This window comes from Hippocampus bargibanti, linkage group LG14, assembly GCF_051943395.1.
Source record: "Hippocampus bargibanti isolate YZ-2025 linkage group LG14, ASM5194339v1, whole genome shotgun sequence".
Lineage (NCBI taxonomy): Eukaryota > Metazoa > Chordata > Actinopteri > Syngnathiformes > Syngnathidae > Hippocampus > Hippocampus bargibanti.
This window is the reverse complement of record NC_142747.1, coordinates 9,878,779-9,899,277: the sequence shown is the minus strand read 5'-3', so window position 1 is coordinate 9,899,277 and position 20,499 is coordinate 9,878,779. Positions and strand designations below refer to the sequence as shown.

Here is a 20,499-nt window from a genome sequence, read left to right as displayed (position 1 = left end):
ATTTTTGTGAGGTGATGCAGGGTGAGTTAGATGAAAGCAATCTGATGCAAGGTGCGACAGTAATTCCACATTGCGTGAGACCCACACACTGACTCTCTCTTTGCATTCCTTCTCCTCCCCGATCCCGTGAACTCCAATTGTCCTTGTCAATTCCAGATTCTCCTGCGCTGTCACTTATCAGCATCCAAGTGTGAGATGCAAAGTTGCGTTGGATTAATTACATGTTGACACTCTACTGCACATCCGTAACTCACTTGTGTGAGCTTGCTGATTTAGGCAGAATGCCTCCTATTAGTAGTACTGTATTAGTAGTACTGAACTTAATACAACTACGCTTCCTATTGTTTTTCATTACAATTTTCCGTAGAGTCACGACCCTAGCAGTGACGGTTTCCAAAAGTGCTAAGTCAAACTGTTTATTGTTCCTCCTGATAGAAATGTTTCTGATATGGCAAAGTCCTTCTCAAAGTTCTCAGGTAATGAATACATAAATTGTACCTCTCTTCCCAAATGCTATCCACTGTATACTTCTTGTGGAGGTGTGCGTCTTAGATTTTGGTGGCCATAACGTTTTTTTAGCACATCTTTTGTAGAATGTAGTGAATTACAGCATTTTATCACTTTTCACACATGATACGTTAAATGATGTTACTGTATTTTCCGCACAACAAAGTGTACCGAAAAGCCTTCTATTTTTTTAAAAGCTGAACATTCACCTCACAATCCAGTGCATATTATATGCATGTATATATATATATATATATATATATATGGCTGCCCAAGAGCAGGCCCTGAACACCAGAGCCATAGAGGCAGGGATATACCACACCAGACAAGACCCAAGGTGTAGGTTGTGCAAAGAGGCACCTGAGAGAATCCAACACGTAACTGCAGCGTGTAAGATGCTGGGAGGGAAAGCCTACATGGAGCGCCATAACCAGGTGGCTGGCATAGTCTACCGAAACATCTGTGCGGAGTATGGACTGGAAACCCCAAGGTCAAAATGGGAAACACCTCCCAAGGTGGTGGAGAATGACGGAGCAAAAATCCTGTGGGACTTCCAGATACAGACTGACAAGATGGTAATGGCCAACCAACCTGATATCGTGGTCATAGATAAAGGGGAAAGGAAAGCCGTTTTATATATATATATATATATATATATATATATATATATATCCATCCATCCATCCATCCATCTTCTGCCGCTTATCCGGGGTCGGGTCGCGGGGGCAGCAGCTTCAGTAGGGAAGCCCAGACTTCCCTCTCCCCAGCCACTTCTTCCAGCTCGTCCTGGCGGATCCCGAGGCGTTCCCATGCCAGCTGGGAGACATAGTCTCTCCAGCGTGTTCTGGGTCGTCCCCGGGGTCTCCTGCCAGTGGGACATGCCCGGAACACCTCGCGAGGGAGACGTCCCGGGGGCATCCTAATCAGATGCCCGAGCCACCTCATCTGGCTCCTCTCGATGTGGAGGAGAAGCGGCTCGACTTTGAGCCCCTCCCGGATGACCGAGCTTCTCACCCTATCTCTAAGGGAGAGCCCGGACACCCGACGGAGAAAGCTCATTTCGGCCGCTTGCATCCGGGATCTCGTTCTTTCGGACACAACCCATAGCTCGTGACCATAGATGAGGGTTGGGACGTAGATCGACCGGTAGATTGAGAGCTTTGCTTTTTGGCTCAGCTCCTTCTTCACCACGACAGATCGGTACAAAGTCCGCATCACGGCAGACGCCGCACCGATCCGCCTGTCGACCTCTCGATCCCTTTCACCCTCACTCGTGAACAAGACACCCAGATACTTAAACTCCTCCACTTGAGGCAAAATCTCCTCCCCGACCCGGAGAGGGCACTTCACCCTTTTCCGACTGAGAACCATTGTCTCAGATTTGGAGGTGCTGATTCTCATCCCAGCGGCTTCACATTCGGCTGCGAAACGCTCCAGCGAGAGTTGGAGAGCTCCACGTGAAGGCCCCAACAGTACAACATCATCTGCAAAAAGCAGAGATGCTATACTGAGGCTACCAAAACGGAAACCTTCAACGCTTCGGCTGCGCCTCGAAATTCTGTCCATAAAGGTTATGAACAGAATCGGTGACAAAGGGCAGCCTTGGCGGAGCCCAACCCTCACTGGAAACGATTCCGACTTACTGCCGGCAATGCGAACCAGACTCTGACATCGGTCATATAGGGACCGAACGGCCCGTATCAGCCGCTCCTGTACCCCATACTCCCGAAGTACCCTCCACAGAACTCCACGAGGGACACGGTCAAACGCTTTCTCCAAGTCTACAAAACACATGTAGAGTGGTTGGGCGAATTCCCATGCGCCCTCGAGGACCCTGCTAAGGGTGTAGAGCTGGTCCACTGTTCCGCGGCTGGGACGAAAACCACACTGTTCCTCCTCAATCTGAGGCTCGACTTTCCGACGGACCCGGCCCTCTAGGACCCCTGAATAGACCTTTCCAGGGAGGCTGAGGAGTGTGATCCCTCTGTAGTTGGAACACACCCTCCGGTCCCCTTTTTTAAAAAGGGGGACCACCACCCCGGTCTGCCAATCCAGAGGCACTCTCCCCGATGACCACGCAATGTTGCAGAGGCGTGTCAGCCAGGACAGCCCCACAACATCCAGAGCCTTTAGGAACTCCGGTCGGATCTCATCCACCCCCGGGGCCTTGCCACCGAGGAGCTTTTTAACCACCTCGGTGACTTCAGTCACAAGGATCGGAGGGCCCACCTCGGAGTCCCCAGACACTGCTTCCTCCAAGGAAGGCGTGTTGGTGGAGTTGAGGAGGTCTTCGAAGTACTTGCCCACCGGTTCACGACGTCTCGAGTCGAAGTCAGCAGCGCCCCACCCTCACTGTACACAGTGTTAGTGGTGCATATATATATATATATATATATATATATACACAGGGACTATCGATATATCCGACCCTGTTTGCATGTAATTTTCTCCGTGCGTGCATAGAAATAGTATCGATATAACGAGACTTTACTGTATATATATATATATGGCAATGTTTTACAGTACGTCATTCATTGAAAGTGGACCTTATAATCTGGTGTACCTTATAGTTCAGAAAATACAGTATTTAAGTGTAAGTCCCTGTATTTAAAAATAAAAAAAACCAAACTGCATTTCACACTGTTTACAGTGCAATAGTTTGTTAAGGAATTGAAATTTATCTACATAAAATTCACATACATGCATGTAAAACAAAGAAAAATCACCGAGCTGTGAGTGAGAGCATCTCACTCATGCAGGGATTTAGCCAAACTTTCCAATGGCTTCATATGAAAAATAAGCAGGAATGTTTCAAATAGCACACCACGCTACCGTGCGTCACCTGACTAATAACTATGCAAACGATTTTATGTAAAACTATTCCTACTCTGCTTTAATTACCTCCACTAAACAGTTTATTCTGCGGAGTTGTTTGTTAGTCCTGCAGTCCGCGGAACTTCCAAAGTTAACTGTTCTCTTCCAAAGGTAACTGTTGACCCGCATGCCAAAACATTCAAACTGCGGGGGAATAATATGAGTAATACACTTGAGGTCATTGCTAAGTGCTGCTACTTCTCACACACAGCGGGAACGACTCACTTCCCACAAAAAACATCCGCACTTTGACCGAGCCGCATACACTGCGCGTACACAAGCGGATTGAGCAATAACCCTTTCAGAAATAATGTGTATGATTCATTCAAAGTATGTTTGGCAAGGCATTATAAAAGAGCCTCAATATGTCTGCTTTTTGCAGAAAATGCGGTACTGTTGGCTTCATCAAGCCGCGATCTCCAACTCTCACCGGAGCCAAGTGTGAAGCGATTGGGATGAATTTGAGCAACTCCAAATCTGAGACCATGCTCCTCAGTTGGAAAGGAGTGGAGTGCCTTCTCCAGGTCAGGGATGAGATCGTGCTCCAAGTGGAGGAGATCAAGTGTCTTGGGTTATTGTTCAAGACAAATAGAGCCGAAGAAGGACCGGCGGATCGGTGCAACATTTCATTATGATGTGGTTTTGCTCCCCCTATGGCCTGACACTCGGATAAGTGGAATAAAATGGATGGATGGATAGATGCACCTAAAATAAACAAAATGAGTGGATTACAAATTGCAATTACTTGATTGATTCTTATTTTGTCAATTTCTCAATAAATCAGATAGAAAAAAACCATTATATTTTTCATACGGTAATTTACATATTGATTCATATAGTGCTTTATCAACAGATGAAGCTGTAACAAAGCGCTTAACATGGACAGCTATCATATACAGGAAAAATAAAGCAGTCACAAAGATAGTAGAAAGCACCAGGGTCTGAAACCAAGATCAAGTCGGAACCATGCTGAGTCAAATGCCAAAGAGTACAAGGGAGTTTAGAGATGGGTTTTCAAGATGGGCAGTGAGGGGGCTTGCTGAACGTTTGGTGGCAGGTCATTCCAGAGAGTGGGAACAGCAACGGAAATGGCTCGATCTTCTCTGAGCCTCCGTCTAGTTTTTGGCACATCTAATAATGTCGTGTGGAGGGGTGGATGAGCTCGGAGCATGTTTCAATTAAAAGGATAATTTAACACTTCACTTTTGTTTGTTTAGTGGTGTGCCATGAGATGTTTCCAAATATAAAGTTTTTTCAACCATAAAGGTTCTGAACCGCCAATCCACAGAACAGGAACATTTCCACTCACTACCGTTGCCGTTCCAGCTATGGCGACAGTTGTTGTTCCTGTTTGGATTTGAAACCGGACTAATTTGTAAACCTTGCATTACACCATTATCCGTTGAGTCAGTGATGTCATTGTTTACACTTCAAGTCATATGAAGTCGACGGCAGCAGACCGAAGGCTTTCAACTGCACCAGAGAGTGCGGCCCTTTCCTGGTTTTTGTTAGAATTGAGAGGATCTGCTACTCTTTATCCACTTTGAAGGAATGTCCCAGCTACTCTGCCAACTCTCAGCCCCTGAACATGTCTGAGCAGTATCGACAATTCAGTGCTCATCAACCATTTGCGCTTGGAACACAACTGTGCGGCATCTTCAACCAAGGCAGTCAAACAAGGAAGAAACACATTGCAATCATTAGATTATGGAACATGCGAGGAGAAAAAAAATCACAGACCTGAGCAGCCAGTCCAGAAAATATTAATTGGACAAACTATGAATCGGGTTAGAACTCATGTCAACGGAGCCCGGAGGCATAGTATGTACACTTGGGCCAAGTGTGTTTCCTCTTCCAGATGGTCCACATGTGCATCTGACTGCCATTGCACCGAATATTTTTCTGACGAGTCAAGGTTGAGGAAGGAGACCAATGTTGGACAGGTCAGGTGCGGACGTGCACACTGAAGCAGTGACGCTGGACGCAAAGGCTGCAAAGCGTTTTCCAAGTTCTTGCATCACACGAATGGTTGCAACCGCAGTGCAGCCATCTGTTGCATGTCACTGCTCGAATCATTAGGAAGAGAATATAAAGTGAAAGAATCTCAAAAGATATATGGTGTTGTCAGTGACGTGCGGTGAGGTTCATTTCTGGTGAGGCACTGACGTCATCACAGTCAGATTTACAAACATATGAACTCCACAGAGTAGCTTATTCGCCATTTCATTGGCAACAGTTAACGTGTTTGCTGAAAATGTCATGTCAGCATTCTTTATATACTGTATACAAACTGTAGCATAGAAAAAAAACGTTATTATCGTGTTACCTTTACTTGTAAATGAAGTCCAAGTCTCTCTGTCTCAGATCACTGCCAGTGAAGAAAGTCGTCCTTGATCAGTCCTGTTCCGACTGTATGTTTTCAGTCTTTTCAGTGCTGAGAATGAGCGCTCCACTGATGCTGTATTAGCTGGAACAGTGAGCACGAACTCGAGCAACTTTGTTGCTTCAGGAATAGTTTCAATGAGATCCTTCTTGGCCAAAAAGCTGAGAAGCTGTCCAGGAGATTTACATCCATCCCTCACCGTTTGTGAGCTATACAGTCCGGTGTTGGTCTTCCTTTAATTATTATCTCCTGCTTCGATTGAAAGTTCAGTTTAGAAAATTCTTTCAATTTAGATATGTAATCCACCATTCTGAAAATAAGGCCAAGCAACACGAAAAAATGACTGGATCGTTGCACTTAACTTGATAACTGTTTACTGTAGCTTGCTGTCACTAATTCTATTATTCTTCAGCCAAGGAGTCGTAAGAAGAATCTCTAATCACCATCGCCTCCTGTCATGAGGGAGGAGAACTGTGTGCCTCACCTATGCACACAGTTTTGATAAAAATAAAATGAAATAAACTCTGTAATACAGTGTTTATAATGTACAGTGACTGTACATTATATACACCAGCTAAACTGTGGAAATTTAGTTCATATACTCAAAGCTTTTGAGCACTTTAATAGCGATATGCAGAGGGACAGCAATGCGGTCTCATTGCAGAGCAAGACAGCACAGTTAGCATAGTGATTGCGCAATCCATGGTGAGGCTCAGCCGGCTGGCCTCACTGCTCACCTCCACTTAGTATTTGAACGGTAAATGTGAAAAAAAATTCCCAAAATGGTGAAGTTAAATGGAAAAGAACGTTAAAGTACAAATCACTAAATAAATATAACTGTTTAATTTATTTTGTCACTTGATATTTCCATGATGACAGACGAGTCACTGCCTCACCTGCTTCCCCTGACTGCACGTCACTGGGTGTTGTTGATGGAGGATAAAAAAAAAAAGAACATTCAAGTTGAAGCCTGAAGAATAATGACTTCTTATCCAGGACATCTTGATAGGATGCAAAAGGTTAAAAGATACTAAACCAGTCAGCCTGTTTAATTGTGGACCTTCACTAAATCTGAGAAATCTATGGAGACACCTGATTGCCCGTTGCGGGCACGGGTAGTTTTACTCCGTCCACCCAATACATTCTCTGTAGCTCTCCCAATTACCGTATTTTCCTGTGTATACTGCGCACCGGAGTATAAAGTGCACCCCCAATGCACCTTCAAAGAATGAAAAATGTTTTCCAAATATAATATATAAATAGCTAAGTCTTCCAAATATAAGGCACAACACATTGTAAATGCACTACAGTAGAGGATGGGGTTACGTATTACTTCTTCTAAGGAGGGATGGGTCGGTGGTTGCTGACAGTAGTTGCGAGATCTGTTGTGGCTCAATATTACTTCACATATAAGGCGCACCTACGTATAAGGCGCACCTGCATATAAGGCGGAGGGTAATCTTTTCAAGAAAATGGAGGCGTTTGGGTGTGCCTTATACACAGGAAAATACGATAGGTACTTTATTTGTTGTTATAGACATTGGAAATTTCCACTACGCTGCACCTCAACCAGAACCGGATGAATTTGTTGATGTTTTCGTTGCCAGTAAATATTTGTGTTCATTTGCATTTTGCCTTTGTAGTTCACAACATTCATTCAAAAATCAAAAGGTCTGATAGTTTTGACTGGGGAATGTGGTGGCGGGGGGAGTTCAGCTGGTTGTGGGTTTTACTTTTCAGTTGTAGAAACAACAGTCCATCTGTGTCTAAACAAGCCAGGAACAATACTGCCAAATGGACAAGGACAGCGGTTCATACTCCAGGCTTACTGGAAAACAAAAGCTGGAAGATTTGCTTCTCTTTGCCAAGTGATGGCTCATCAACTCACACAGAGAATATATCTGGCTGAGATTGAGGAGTGTAGCATGCAGAACTGATTAGACACAAACAAAAACTAATAAAAGCCATGACTTAACTTTGATTGCTTTTCAATTTCAATACTTCGTGGGAATATTGGCAAAGATTATGAAGGGGCGAAGAAAATCTGCTTACATCACTCAAGAAAACCTTTTAGGAAACACATTTTTTAGTGAGAAGAGTGTGAAGAGTGTGCAGATTTTAGAGACATAATGAATGGCGAATCTACACAAAGGTTTGGATAGAGCCTAGCTTTATGATGTTGCCCCTTACACAATGTTGCAAACTGTTTTAAATCAAACATTTAACATGATTAGGTTGGGAAGACTTTGAAGTACTGGACTATGCAGGTACTTCTGATACTATTGACTAAAACATTGGTAGCTATAGCCATGCTGGATGGATGCGTGGCTTGAGGACAAAGGAGCGGCGATGCTTATGTGGAACTGTCGCGGCTTGGAATTGAAGCGGATTTACGTGGGACAGGAGATGTGACTGTCTCTTTTCATCAATGGTTTACAGCTTCGTGCTTGCTTTCAACATTTAGCATGTCAACATGCGCATTTCACCATGATCCCTGATCCAGTGGTAAAAAAAGTTGCTTTCATCCTCTCCTCTTTCATCTAGAACTGCTTCATAAAACAAAGATGATGCAGAAAGTGTTTAAGATTGAATGATAGTCTGTGTCTTTTGTGTTCTGTCACATTTGTTTTTTAGTTTTTAGTTGTTTTTTTGACTTCAAGATGGCGCCACAAGAGTAGCTGCTTTTACAGCAGGTCCTGTATTTTGTTTTTCTACTTCTTCCTTTCCTTTTCCTCTTCCTTTCATCACTTTGCTGCTGTGAAATGCAAATTTCTCCCTTGCGAGACTAATACTTAATCCAATCAATAGATTTGTGCCAAAATGTGGACAATTACAGTATGAAGGATTTAATCCCCCATTGAAGGATAACAGAATAGACGGTGGTCTGCAGTTGCTGCACATCAAAAGCAGATTTTTGCCTGGTTTCAGTACATTGTCAAAATGTGCTCCTTCACAGTTAGTGTGATTATTTTCAAGGTTTTAGATGAGCTATGCTAAAATTCACTGTAGTCACACTACTCACTTCACCAGCTGTCGCCCTGCATAATTGTCCAGGTCAAACAAGGAGCATGCCAGAGGAATGTGGCGTCACGACTGGGCTTCGACAAAGAATGATTGGAGGGCTTCTCAGTATGCACAGGTACAGTATGTCAGTGCAGCATCACTGATTGCAAATGTTTCAACAAAGTCGGCAACTCATGAAAGAACCAGAAATAACGACCCTCACTTGGATTACCAGCGTTTAAAAATTGTTGTTGCTTGCCAAACACGAAGAGCAACTTCGAGGCTAAAATGGCAAGAATTTGCAACACTGACGTTATCTATCAATTACTCACCCATTTGCAATATAAGTTTTCCTCAGTTGGGTAACACGTGACCCGCCAAAAGCTTTAATAAATGACCCGTTTTTGCATTTGAATAGTTGTAGTGGCAGTCGCGTGACCCAGATGTATGAGAAAAAGTATTGGTCAACACCTTCCAAATAATCATTGCCAAAATCAACTTCCACTGAATACGGCATTGGAAATGAACTCATTAACAAAAAAGTGGCAACCCTGCCAATTTTGGTTGAGGGCCTCTTATCTCTCCGAACACATACGCTCATATTGTATCAGTAAGTGCTTGCGGAAATTAAACGATGGCCAAAAGTCCCTAAAGCTACTGGTGAAGTGTAGCCAAAAATACGGCAATGGAAAATATTTATTGTACAGTAATGGAGAAAAGGGCCTGACTCGGAGGCTTCCAGATATTGTGAAGGTCCGACGGTAAAAAAACACCATCAGTCCTCTGGCACCATTGTTCAGCAGGCGTAGATGTTCGCTTAAACTCGACTAATCACCACTCACTAATGCAACAGGGATGTCGAGCAAGCACTGCTATCTAAAGGCTCACGCAATCAAGATGTATATAGTGGTCAAGCGAATGTAAAGCTGCAACGCAGGGTGATAAGGGCAACTTGGTGAAGACTCCTTGAAAGGCTGTTTACCTTTGTCTGGTGGCTGGGAAATGGGTGTGAGAACATACAGTAATGCAGGGTATCAGCTTTATCCACCCAATAGATACACTCACCATAATGGTCAGGAATTCACACCCAACTAAACTACAGTGTCGGTATAAAGCTTTTAAACTGTTATGAAGAACTGAAGAACACCACATGCAGATCAGTCACTGGCCAAATATTACAATTCCATAACCAGGTTTTCGTGAAACAAACATACAAATGTTGCAACTTAAGTACCACTGCACCATCGAATGAAGGCCAAACATATGAGCTGTTTGACCTTGTTTCTATGACGACAGATAGTCATGCTCAGTTTTGATGGATACCGAATGTTTGACTTCCATTGTGGAGATAAATAAGGTAGAAAAAATATTTAAAAAAGGGGAAAAAACAACCAATATCACAAGTAGGAAGAAAGCTAACAGTGTGAGGATAAACAGATCAGAAAATGGATGGGTGGATGGAGAAAGAAATTTAAGATGTTTAAAATGCAATAAGAATGTATTAAATCTATTATTGTGCATGCTGTTTCAACATATTTTGATTCTATAATCTTACCTGGCTTTGGTTCTTTCACTCCTTGTCCTAGAATGAGTTAAAAAGAAACGGATAAGTAAACAGTTATATTTTGGCCTAGATTATGGTTTACAATACAACTGACTCACAATTACATTGGTTCAAAGGTCAAGATCTAAGAAATTTTAGAAAATCCCCAAAGAAATATTTTTATGTCATAATAATATAATTCAATAAAATACATTAAATGAAGCATGAAAAAATAATGTATATTTCATAAATAAGACGCTAATAATAAGACGATAATAATGCATTATAAGGAACAAATTGTTTTCGTTGTTAGCCGTGTTGCTATGTCTATATGAACTTTAATGAGTTGCCTTTAAAAACAAGAAAAAAGTAAATAACAAATGTTTCAAATAGTTATCCCTAAGCGTTACCATAAAGATTGTTGGCCAAGTTCGCTTTATGTTTGACTGTCAGACGCATTGGCAGTAAATTGTTGCCGATGAAGGAAAAGTTTTCCTACCCGCTCCGAGTCCTCCAATCCCAAGTCCAGTCTGGCCGCCTCCTGGCACCAGACCTCCTGGCCCACCACCTTGGCCTCCACCTCCATAACCACCTCATAGCAAAGACAGACACCGACCAATATGTGAACATCAATATTCCAGACAATATCAATTGTATTTTTGACAAAAGTGTACATCCAGCATAAATTCATGAATTAAGATTGAGCGTAGTTGTGTGTTCAGTTCTATCACAATATGCTTTGAAAATAAATGTGGGGCCTTCTAATGCCTTGGAAGGGAATTTCAGAACTTGTACATGTACAGCTTTTACTATGCGTACTGGAATATAGCTTTTTAATTGTACACCGTATACGATGAAAAGGAAAAAAATAAGGGTTTTTGTGGCTTTGCAGAACCGTAGTTACAATTGCCAAATGATTTCCATTCAACTATAATTCGAGGTTACCTTAAATTTAAGTTATGTTCCACTTTCATGCTTTGTTAGTTCTTTATTTTAATGTGTATGCGTCAGCATAGTAAAATGTCTGAGCTACAGCGCCGTGGTTGAGCTGCACTAAGTTGCGCTTGTATGGTTTATTAGTCCAGAAAAATATCCCAGCAAACCTTTGCTACCTGGGAAATATCCAGTTCCTGGTCCAGTGCCTACTCCAGCACCAGGTGGTACATACACACCTGTAACACACAGTAGGAGAGCAAAAGGTCATTTGTGGTTACTCACACATATTCCCCCAAAAGTCAGATGGCAATCATTGAAAGATTTGATTACAAAACCGGTATATCTAGCGAGCATTCAATGAACCCATCTATGACACACACACATTCTCAAATTCATTTATCTTTTTTGACCGGGACATTAAAATGAAGTTCATCTCAGGTCATGACTGCGACAGGCTTACGTTGAAAATGAACAGCTCCCGTGAGGATCAAGATAAAAAGATTTGCTTCAAAATGAGACAAAGTTGAAGACAATGTTTTAGCTTTAATTTATATGAGGTATTGAATTTGGAAGAGTCATTTCAGAGAGTTCCACACTGGACCCTCTCAACCCACCCGTCACCTAGAACCCATGGTCTCCGATCTCATCCGATTCCTAAGGGGTCAAGGAACAAGAACAGGAATAAACGAATGGGGGAAGCGGGGGGATGCAAAAAGTAAATATATATCGCCAATGTTATGGGATGATATCCAAAGTGATTGGTGGATGAGTTCAGACCCAATGTCACAACATTTTATGTTGCGGGAACAAAGCTATTTTGTATCTCCGCAAAAACACACCACAATGCAGAGAATTGTGCTGAAGGAAACACAGTGATTTTGTTAACTGGTTCTTAATTAAAAGCACATGTCAAAGGCACTTGTGTGTTTATTAACGCATGCTGTGTGAACGCTTTGTGCTCTGTCTGCATGGACACCGGGGGCAATGCGAGAACATTACAAGGCATTAGTGTCTGAAGCGGCAAAATGAAAATGTATGACATAAGCCACTGAAAAGTGCCAGAAAAGTAATCCAAAAAAATGTAAACATGATCCATGGTACTACAGAGGGCTTTTACTCATAAGTTTTGAAGTATTTGATGTCTCCGCCATAAATAACATCAATAATATTTTTATTGTGATACTTGATGTTAGTATGAATGTGTATGTCAACACTTCAGAAGGCAACTGTTGAAGTGCCAAACTTAAAAGCAGAGTGGCACGTTTATGGTGTGATCAAACCATAATATACACTGAACGTTCTTATAATTATGTTCAATTGAAGTTTGTAATGGGATCTGTGTCCTGCATCTGGTTAGGGAAAAAAAGGTTAAGAAAAAAATTGGTGGAAGCGTGTGTGCGTTGCGTGGGTGTGTGTGTCTATAGTTTGTCAATGCCACCTTGACAGATGTGTCAGGTGCAGGGTGGAAAAGTTGTTCCATCGTCACACAATCAGAAGGATTTCCTGTCTGGCCTTTGCTCACGAGGCATGTCTGAATGCATATGCCCCATTTTCTTTTCTCTGGCTATGGGCTACTGGACTGTTTTAATAGAGGTTATCAAGTCCACCATTGACTACCATACAGCCTTATCTGAGTCAGAATGTATAAGATACATTTCATTAAAATGAATTCATTTGACAATTCACTTTGATGCTGAAATGAATAATGTTGGAGAAAGAATAATGCACACTTACATGTATATATATATATATATAAAATATGTTCTCTTTTATGTTCTCTAATATAACATTTTCAATAAAAATTACAGTAAAGTGTTTGTGCTTGGTTACTTCCCACTATCGCATTGAAGGTTTGTAAGTCATGATATGTTTTCATTGTACCTTTGTTTCTCATTTACTGTATTCTTTGGGGAGACTTGTGCTGATGTCATTTCAATGACGTTTCGCAGGTACAGTATATCTGATCTCTTTGCTTATACTGCGGTCATATTGGCAGATATCAAATGTTTTTTATCTGATACAACCGAGACCTGATTAGGATCTGAGGCTACACAATTTCATGTGTTGAATTTACAAACGCATACTGCCATTACTCATATCCGAACCAGGCCATATCTGAACTGTCTCGCTTGAACCTTGATGTAATGCAGCCTCAAACGAAACGTGGCGAATTTAATCATTACTGTTCTGTTTACTTGAGTGTGGCAAGAAAATAACACGTGGTTCAATTGATTAGAAGCAAGCATGTACAATTCAAATTAGATGAGTTTGTATGATTTAGAACACTTTTGGATGAGTGTTTATTTACAGATTATAATATTATGCAGAGTATCAAACTCAGTTCCAGTTATTTTGGCATCTGCTGACGAAAGAATGCAAGCAATTTGGTACATCGTCAGAGATTGGGGTTTTTACACCATCTTGAACGAGAGCTACACAGATGTTTATTGTCTGTTATTCGGGAATGGTGGAATGCTTTGGTGCCATTAAAAAAAAATCATAATTGCTCTTAATCTACAAGGCTAACCGATCAGGATTTTTGAACACGGGTCTATGGTGTGGGAATGCATTGTTTTGCAGTATGTATGAAAAAATGTGAAAAATAAGGATGCTGTACATTTTCAGCTAAGAAATAATGGCATGTTGTATACACTGGATAAAATGGGCTCTACTTTCATGCCCAACGTAAATCTAGCACAAAGAACAGTGCAACTGGGTATTTGAGATTTCTTTCTTTTGGTATTTTCATCGATGGACCACTCCTGTATGACTGAGAGCCTACACAGACGTATTTTCATAGATGGGCACAGGAAGAAAGGCATGTGCGTCATTATGGGATTGAACACAGCCTACTCACTTTGCAGCCAATGAGAACGGCTCCACCGATTCCTTTTAAAGTCAGTGCAATAAAAGTGCACACAGTCTTTGACCGTGAACATTGTAAAAGCAGAAATAGACTCGCTGCAGTCCAGACAGAAGAAGGAAGCATGCAAAGAATGCTTACATGGAACCTGCATTTTATCGACAACAAAGTTCATCATAGGTCATTGCAGTGAAGTGGGCACTTGGGGACCCCGATCTTTGGTGTTTATGTGTGCATTGGTCTGTGGGGCTGGTTTAGTCCATCTAAAAAGCCGCTCAGTGAAATGATTTCTACAGTTTTTGGGAGGTTTCAATGCAAGCTGTTGTCATAGCTCTGAATGAAATACGATTACATGCAACACACACGTCGACGCAGTCTACCTCGATTAAATCCACCAAATAAAATCTATGAGACCACCTGCGCCACAGTCAATTTGACTTTCTGTCGCCAAATGGTGATGTTCACCAGGTTAACCGGAAAATCCCTCAGTTTTCCGGAATCACCAGTATGTTCTGCCAAGTTCCTAAACACGGTTAAGTCTTCCAGTATTTCCACCGAACGCACATGCATTGTTTCTGAAAATTGATCCCCGTAACTACAACCTGCAAAGCACTATACAAGAAGCTCAGTCCCAAGAAGCTTCAGAACTATCGGTCTGAATACTGCTCAACCTTTCACAGTAGTCATGGCGGTAGGAAAATCTATTTGCCAAAATGTTAACGACTTCTGGCTCCCGCTGTCGAGACTTCAGCCAGGGGTCATTAGCTTTAATGTAAAACTGAATGCTGTGGATTAAATGGTGAAATCTACGAGGATTTACACAGCAAAAACCTCAAGCCAGGCCTGGCAGGCATGCATAAATGTTCATAACAGTTTTTTTCACAATAGCCAAGCTATTTAAGGCATTTCAGCGACTCCAGTGAAATCACCAAAAATGTCATCAAACTGAAATGACTTTATATAGGCGGTCCTAGATGACAGGAGAAAAACCTGCTTCATGACCTCTGATAAATCTTTCTCTGATTGCAGAGTCGACCTGATGAGCACCGTGATCTCAGTGCATCATTCGAATCCAATAAATTGTGGCTCTCACCCGATCCAAAAATTGGATGGATGACCAAGTCTCTATTAATAAAGCCTGAAACAGTGCTGACTTCGGGAATCAAGATTTGGGAATTAACCAAAAGTCTTGAGAGAATGTTGGAATCCCTCACATATCTTTGGACCGCAAAGATACGCCATGCATTCTGCATTGATTGCTTCAAATGAGTAACTTCCAGTAGTGTCAAATTATCCCAATTGCAATTAGGATGGTGAAGTCACCAAACTCTCATTTTGCCTTTTGTCCACTGAACTGTGATGAGCGGACTCTGCATCCATTATGAAACGATTTTGTGTGTGTGCATTTGTGTTATTGTCCACTGGGTGAGGCAAAAAAAAATACTACATAGGTCCAATGAATAAAATTATCAAGATGTATGTAGGAATATTATTAATATTACATGTTACTATAGAAACACAATAAGATTAAGACATTTCAGCAATTTAAAAGCTAAATAATTTTTGCCTTGACAGTTTAAAATGACTTCTAATGTCTTCTCTTTATAAATGTAAATAAAACACACTGTGAGTTGCTTGGTCTTCATATAAGGCCTCTTCATTTCTTGGAAACCATGTGAATAGTTCAACTTTCTGAAATAAGTATGCATGTTCAAAAAAAAAATGTTGGCGGATTTGTTTATGTAATTGTCTTGCCAAATCCACCTGATACTTTGTATTTGTGATGCAAACGAATACTGCACTCAGTCCCACCATATGGTTTTCTAACAAGACAGTGGACATATTTATTAACAAACCCTTTCCTAGTTGTTTCCCCGGAGACTATAAATCATTTACACCTGTCAATGAAATACATTCGGACGTTCCATTCACACGATCATAATTGACACAAGTGTGAGCGTTCTGAGCACATGAAATGAGTCCATTGGAGTGCTAATAATGTTCACGTTATTCATAGAGATTTGAACCGAAAACTAGGCTTTGTGATCAGCACACACACACACACACACACACACACACACACACACACACACACACACACACGCACACACACACACACACACACACACACACACGCGCACACACACGCACACACACACACACACACACACACACACACACACACACACACACACACACACACATACACCCTCTTTTGTTTTTGTGCACACACAGATGGAGTCGGTTTGAGAAACATATGATCTTATGTGTGGAGTAATAAGGATTTTCAATGGAGTTCAGCCAATGCTGATAATTACTGTACCACCCTTTGACCTGACACATAACGTGATGAAACCTGTGCTGTATTCTAGGCAGCCAGCTTGCAGGAAAAGAGACTATATGGACGCAGCTTTTTTTTTTATTCTAACTATTTGATGTATTTACATCTGAGCTGCCATTTGGACCCCCCACCCCCGAAAGAAAAACATTCAGAGAGCACAAACCTCTATCAGGGAAGCTAATTTTCCACATAATCCTTACAATTCTGTTGGGAAAGGGAGGGACCATCATAATTCTGTGTGAAAAATGTTTGGTGATTGATGAGCTCCAAATGTAATGGTTCCTTTCTTGGCATATGTTTCATACCTCCAGTGAGATGAGAGAGGAAAAAAAACATCCAGCTTTAAGAAAAAAAAAACAAAACAAAACAAAACAAAAAACAGGGCTGAGTTACAACAACATTTGTGTTCAGACTAAGAAAAGGAATGCAGTACAATTTGGTTTTGGCTATTGCGTATGTTGTTTTGATGTCACTGCTATTCAGTCCAGGGGTGACACAAACAAGATAGCTCAACCAAACTAAAGTAGTGTAAAAAGGGATGAAAAAGTAAACTCAGAGTGAGTAAGAGTGGGAAGAAAGGCATGCACACACAATGTCTGTCTCTGTCTGAAATAGATAAGCAGAAAAGTCAAGCGGCTGTTGAAATGAACTCTTTAAAAAGGTATGTTCCTACTTTGTAGTGGTTTCATTTTCAATCTCTAATTCAAGCTATCATTGAGCACACGGATATTCTACCTATGCACATATGGCTGGAAGCCCACCAAGGATACCTTGTTTCACCCACGTGTGATGATTACCTACAATGACGTTGAGTTAACAGCAAAAACGTGGATTTGAACGAGACTATTGGTCAGAAAGTACTGCACATGAGAGAGCAGCTGTTGCTTCTGTTTAACATCAAAAGGATGATAAAAGAGTCAATGAGACGGCTGGTAGTTGTGATATAGGGAGTACCGAAAGAAATACGAGATAGCAGCCTGTAGCCATTTTGCTTCCAACCATGTTGTGAAATTTGCCTGGGACATAATTCTATTTTGTACACGTATCCAATCAAATGAGATCGGATGCAAGAACAACAAACAAACAAACAAACAAACAAACTTCTTTTCCTTTCGGCTTTTCCCTTCAAGGGGCCGCCACAGCAAATCAGTGTCCTCCATCTTTAGAGGTTTGATCCGCATGTGTGTTTTGGACAAACAAACAAACAAACAAACAAACAAACAAATAAATAAATAAATAAATAAATAAATAAATAAATAAGTGGATAAATAAATACATGACTGGATGAAAAAAAAAGAATAATAAATAAATAAATACATAGGATATATAAAGGGATGAATAAATAAATACATAAATTACCAGATACACAAATAAATAAATAAATAAATAAATAAATAAATAAATAAATAAATAAATAAATAACTAGATGAAGGGATACATAAACAAATAAATAAATAGATGGAGCAATAAATAAATAAATATATACATGAATATAGAAATAAAGCACCTGTATGTATTATGCCAAGCAGGTGTTTACACTGTAAACATGAACCAACCAACTTACTGTTAAATTAATACCTCTCGAAAACTGTCGGTAAAATAAAACTTTTCTCACTCGTTCTCAGGCAGTACTTCTCATACAACTTATTTGCCTGTGCAAGTGCATTGAATATTGCAGTCAGGTACATGTGTAGTTGAGGTGGATTTCGAGTCAGAGGAGCATTCACTTATAGGGCCAAAAAGGTCAGGCGGGAAATTCACGAGGGAGACACCTGACATAATCAGAATACATTTCATTTATAAGCGCCTTTCAAAACTCTCAAGCACTCTTAGAATAAGAAGCCTTTGCAATTTGAGTGAGACAAAAATATTTTTATCCAAGAGATTTGGGGTGAGGAGTTGGACTCGTTCATCTGGACCCTTTCGTAATTCCCCCAACACATTGGAAGTCAACAGTGTGACACACTTTGCAAGCATGCAGAGATAACTTCTTTATTTGAATGAGGCAGAGTTTGGGATTTTTGTCAACGTTTCTTCGCTTTGGAAATCAATCGGCACACCTATTCAAGAAAAAGAATAGGCCAGGAAACCTCTGACCTTCATCTTTGACATACAATAAAGTCTCATTACATCGATATCGGTTATATCGATAGTACTGCTTATTACGATACTATTTCTATGAACGCAAGGAGAAAATTTACATGCCGCTGGATCGGATATATCGATAGTCCGGTTATATTGATATTTTTTCCGACTCCCGAGAATATCGATATAACGAGACTTTACTGTATTAGCAATATGTCTCAAGATACATGACAAGAATGTGTTGTTCAAATGAGGTTTCAAGGGATCTTTCAAGTATACAGAAGACCAAAATAATCGTCATCAATGTCCTTAAGTGGAGAATATGATCATTATTTGCACTTGTGTTTGAAATGACAAAACAAGAATACCATGAACAGCATTGAATATACAGTAAAGTCTCGTTATATCGATATTCAAGGGAGTCCGAAAAAATATCGATATAACCGGGACTATCGATATATCCGACCCTGTTTGCATGTAATTTTCTCCGTGCGTGCATAGAAATAGTATCGATATAACCGGGACTATCGATATATCCGATATCGATATAACAAGACTTTACTGTATCTCCAAAAAGTATTTTCCTTCTTAAAAACAGAAATAAAACTTACTTTCTTATGTTAAAAAAGGCAAACATTACAAGCTCTGCACCTGCTCTTACACAGCCTAAGATTTCCGCTGACCTCTGACATACGCTTACCTCCTTGCAGAGTGGGCTGAATCGCTGCTACGAGGACGAGGAAGAGTCCGTGGAGGAGCAGCCGAACCTTTCCGTGAGCCATCTCGCTCCCAAATGCACCACCCCTCTCCAGAGGAGCCGGTTTTATTCTCTGCTACCTAATTAACACAAGTGGAGGAATGGTGAGGCGAGGGTGGGGGATTAAGGAGAACGATATGGGATTGGGAGACGACAAAAGACCGGTTTTAATCCTTCACTTTGTTTTTCCCCCCTCCACCCCTGTCTGTTGTTGCTGTTTTTATTCTGGTCACTCTTGCCAGCAGTTCTAGTGCTGTTGCCAGCAAGGACAGGGGAGGTGGTGGGGGAGGCTGCAGTGGGGGGTGGTCAAGAGACACATATTGTAGTAGAGAGAAAGTCCCCCATCAAGAAGGAATTGAACTATTTGCCAAACACTTGTTGGATACAAAGCATACTTCTCAGAGAGCGTCAGCTACTCCGAACGAGGAGCAGTGACACCACATAGCCTGACAAGTAGCCTCCGAAATGGCTTCCCGTGTTCAGATGCTTTGATTTGTCGCAATAACGTTTGTTACTAGGGAAAAGTAACTAAATACAACACCCGATGAAGTCACATTCGGCACAAAGAAGCAGCAATCAGAGGGACATCGTGGCTGGCAGTACGTATGTGAAAATCCTTCGTGGAGATGGTTGAGGAAACTATTGGCATCCAATTCAGATAAGAATGCCAAAGTGAATGAAACGGCAACCTGCCAATTTCATGCTGTAATCCTGAGTCATCTCGTTCAAGTTATGGCGACTGTCAATCCGATAACAAGCATCATAAAACGAGGCAGCCGAGTGATATTTTAAAGCATTAGAGAGATTGACAACAGAGCAGAGCATAAACACATTGCGCATGTGAATCATTTCTCAAGCAGTACGCAATATGGTGCTGGAACAGGATGACCTGAGCGAGGATCAGAAAGGAAACGGTTTCAGCGAGACTAAACTAGTGAATTATATGGGTAGTGATCCCTATTCGGAAAAAAAGATAATAATTGTCGACCAACGATCCCCATATTTTACTCTTGCTTTCTAGAGGGGAAAGTGTGGATTGTTTTGACAGTAATGAATGTCATTAGAGGACCAGAGGGCGTCGGCTCTCAAATTGTGCTTGAGAAATTTACCGACATTTAATCAGGCGCTAATCTAAATAGTCTTCCCTGAATTATCAATGCTGAATCTGTGTTTTAACTCATTCATTGCCAGATGTAAAAAAGTGTCC

At 41.2% G+C, this 20,499-nt stretch overlaps 1 protein-coding gene across 20 annotated transcripts in view; it reads right to left on the bottom strand.

The window, feature by feature from the left end:
- The window catches only part of elna (elastin a), a 48,633-nt gene extending 29,172 nt beyond the window's left edge, over positions 1-19,461 (bottom strand). For 10 of the 20 annotated variants that reach the window (XM_089013536.1, XM_089013535.1, XM_089013534.1 and 7 more), the window contains exons 1-4: positions 19,236-19,458; positions 11,423-11,482; positions 10,810-10,902; positions 10,323-10,349 (exon numbers count right to left, since the gene is read on the bottom strand). In XM_089013536.1, coding sequence (XP_088869662.1) covers positions 10,323-10,349; positions 10,810-10,902; positions 11,423-11,482; positions 19,236-19,317 — 262 coding nt within the window. In that variant the 5' untranslated portion in view covers positions 19,318-19,458. Of the gene's footprint in view, positions 1-10,322; positions 10,350-10,809; positions 10,903-11,422; positions 11,483-19,235 lie in introns of all 20 variants that reach the window. The other 10 variants (XM_089013541.1, XM_089013532.1, XM_089013543.1 and 7 more) reach the window with 3 other exon arrangements.
- Between the last annotated feature and the right edge of the window lie 1,038 nt (positions 19,462-20,499).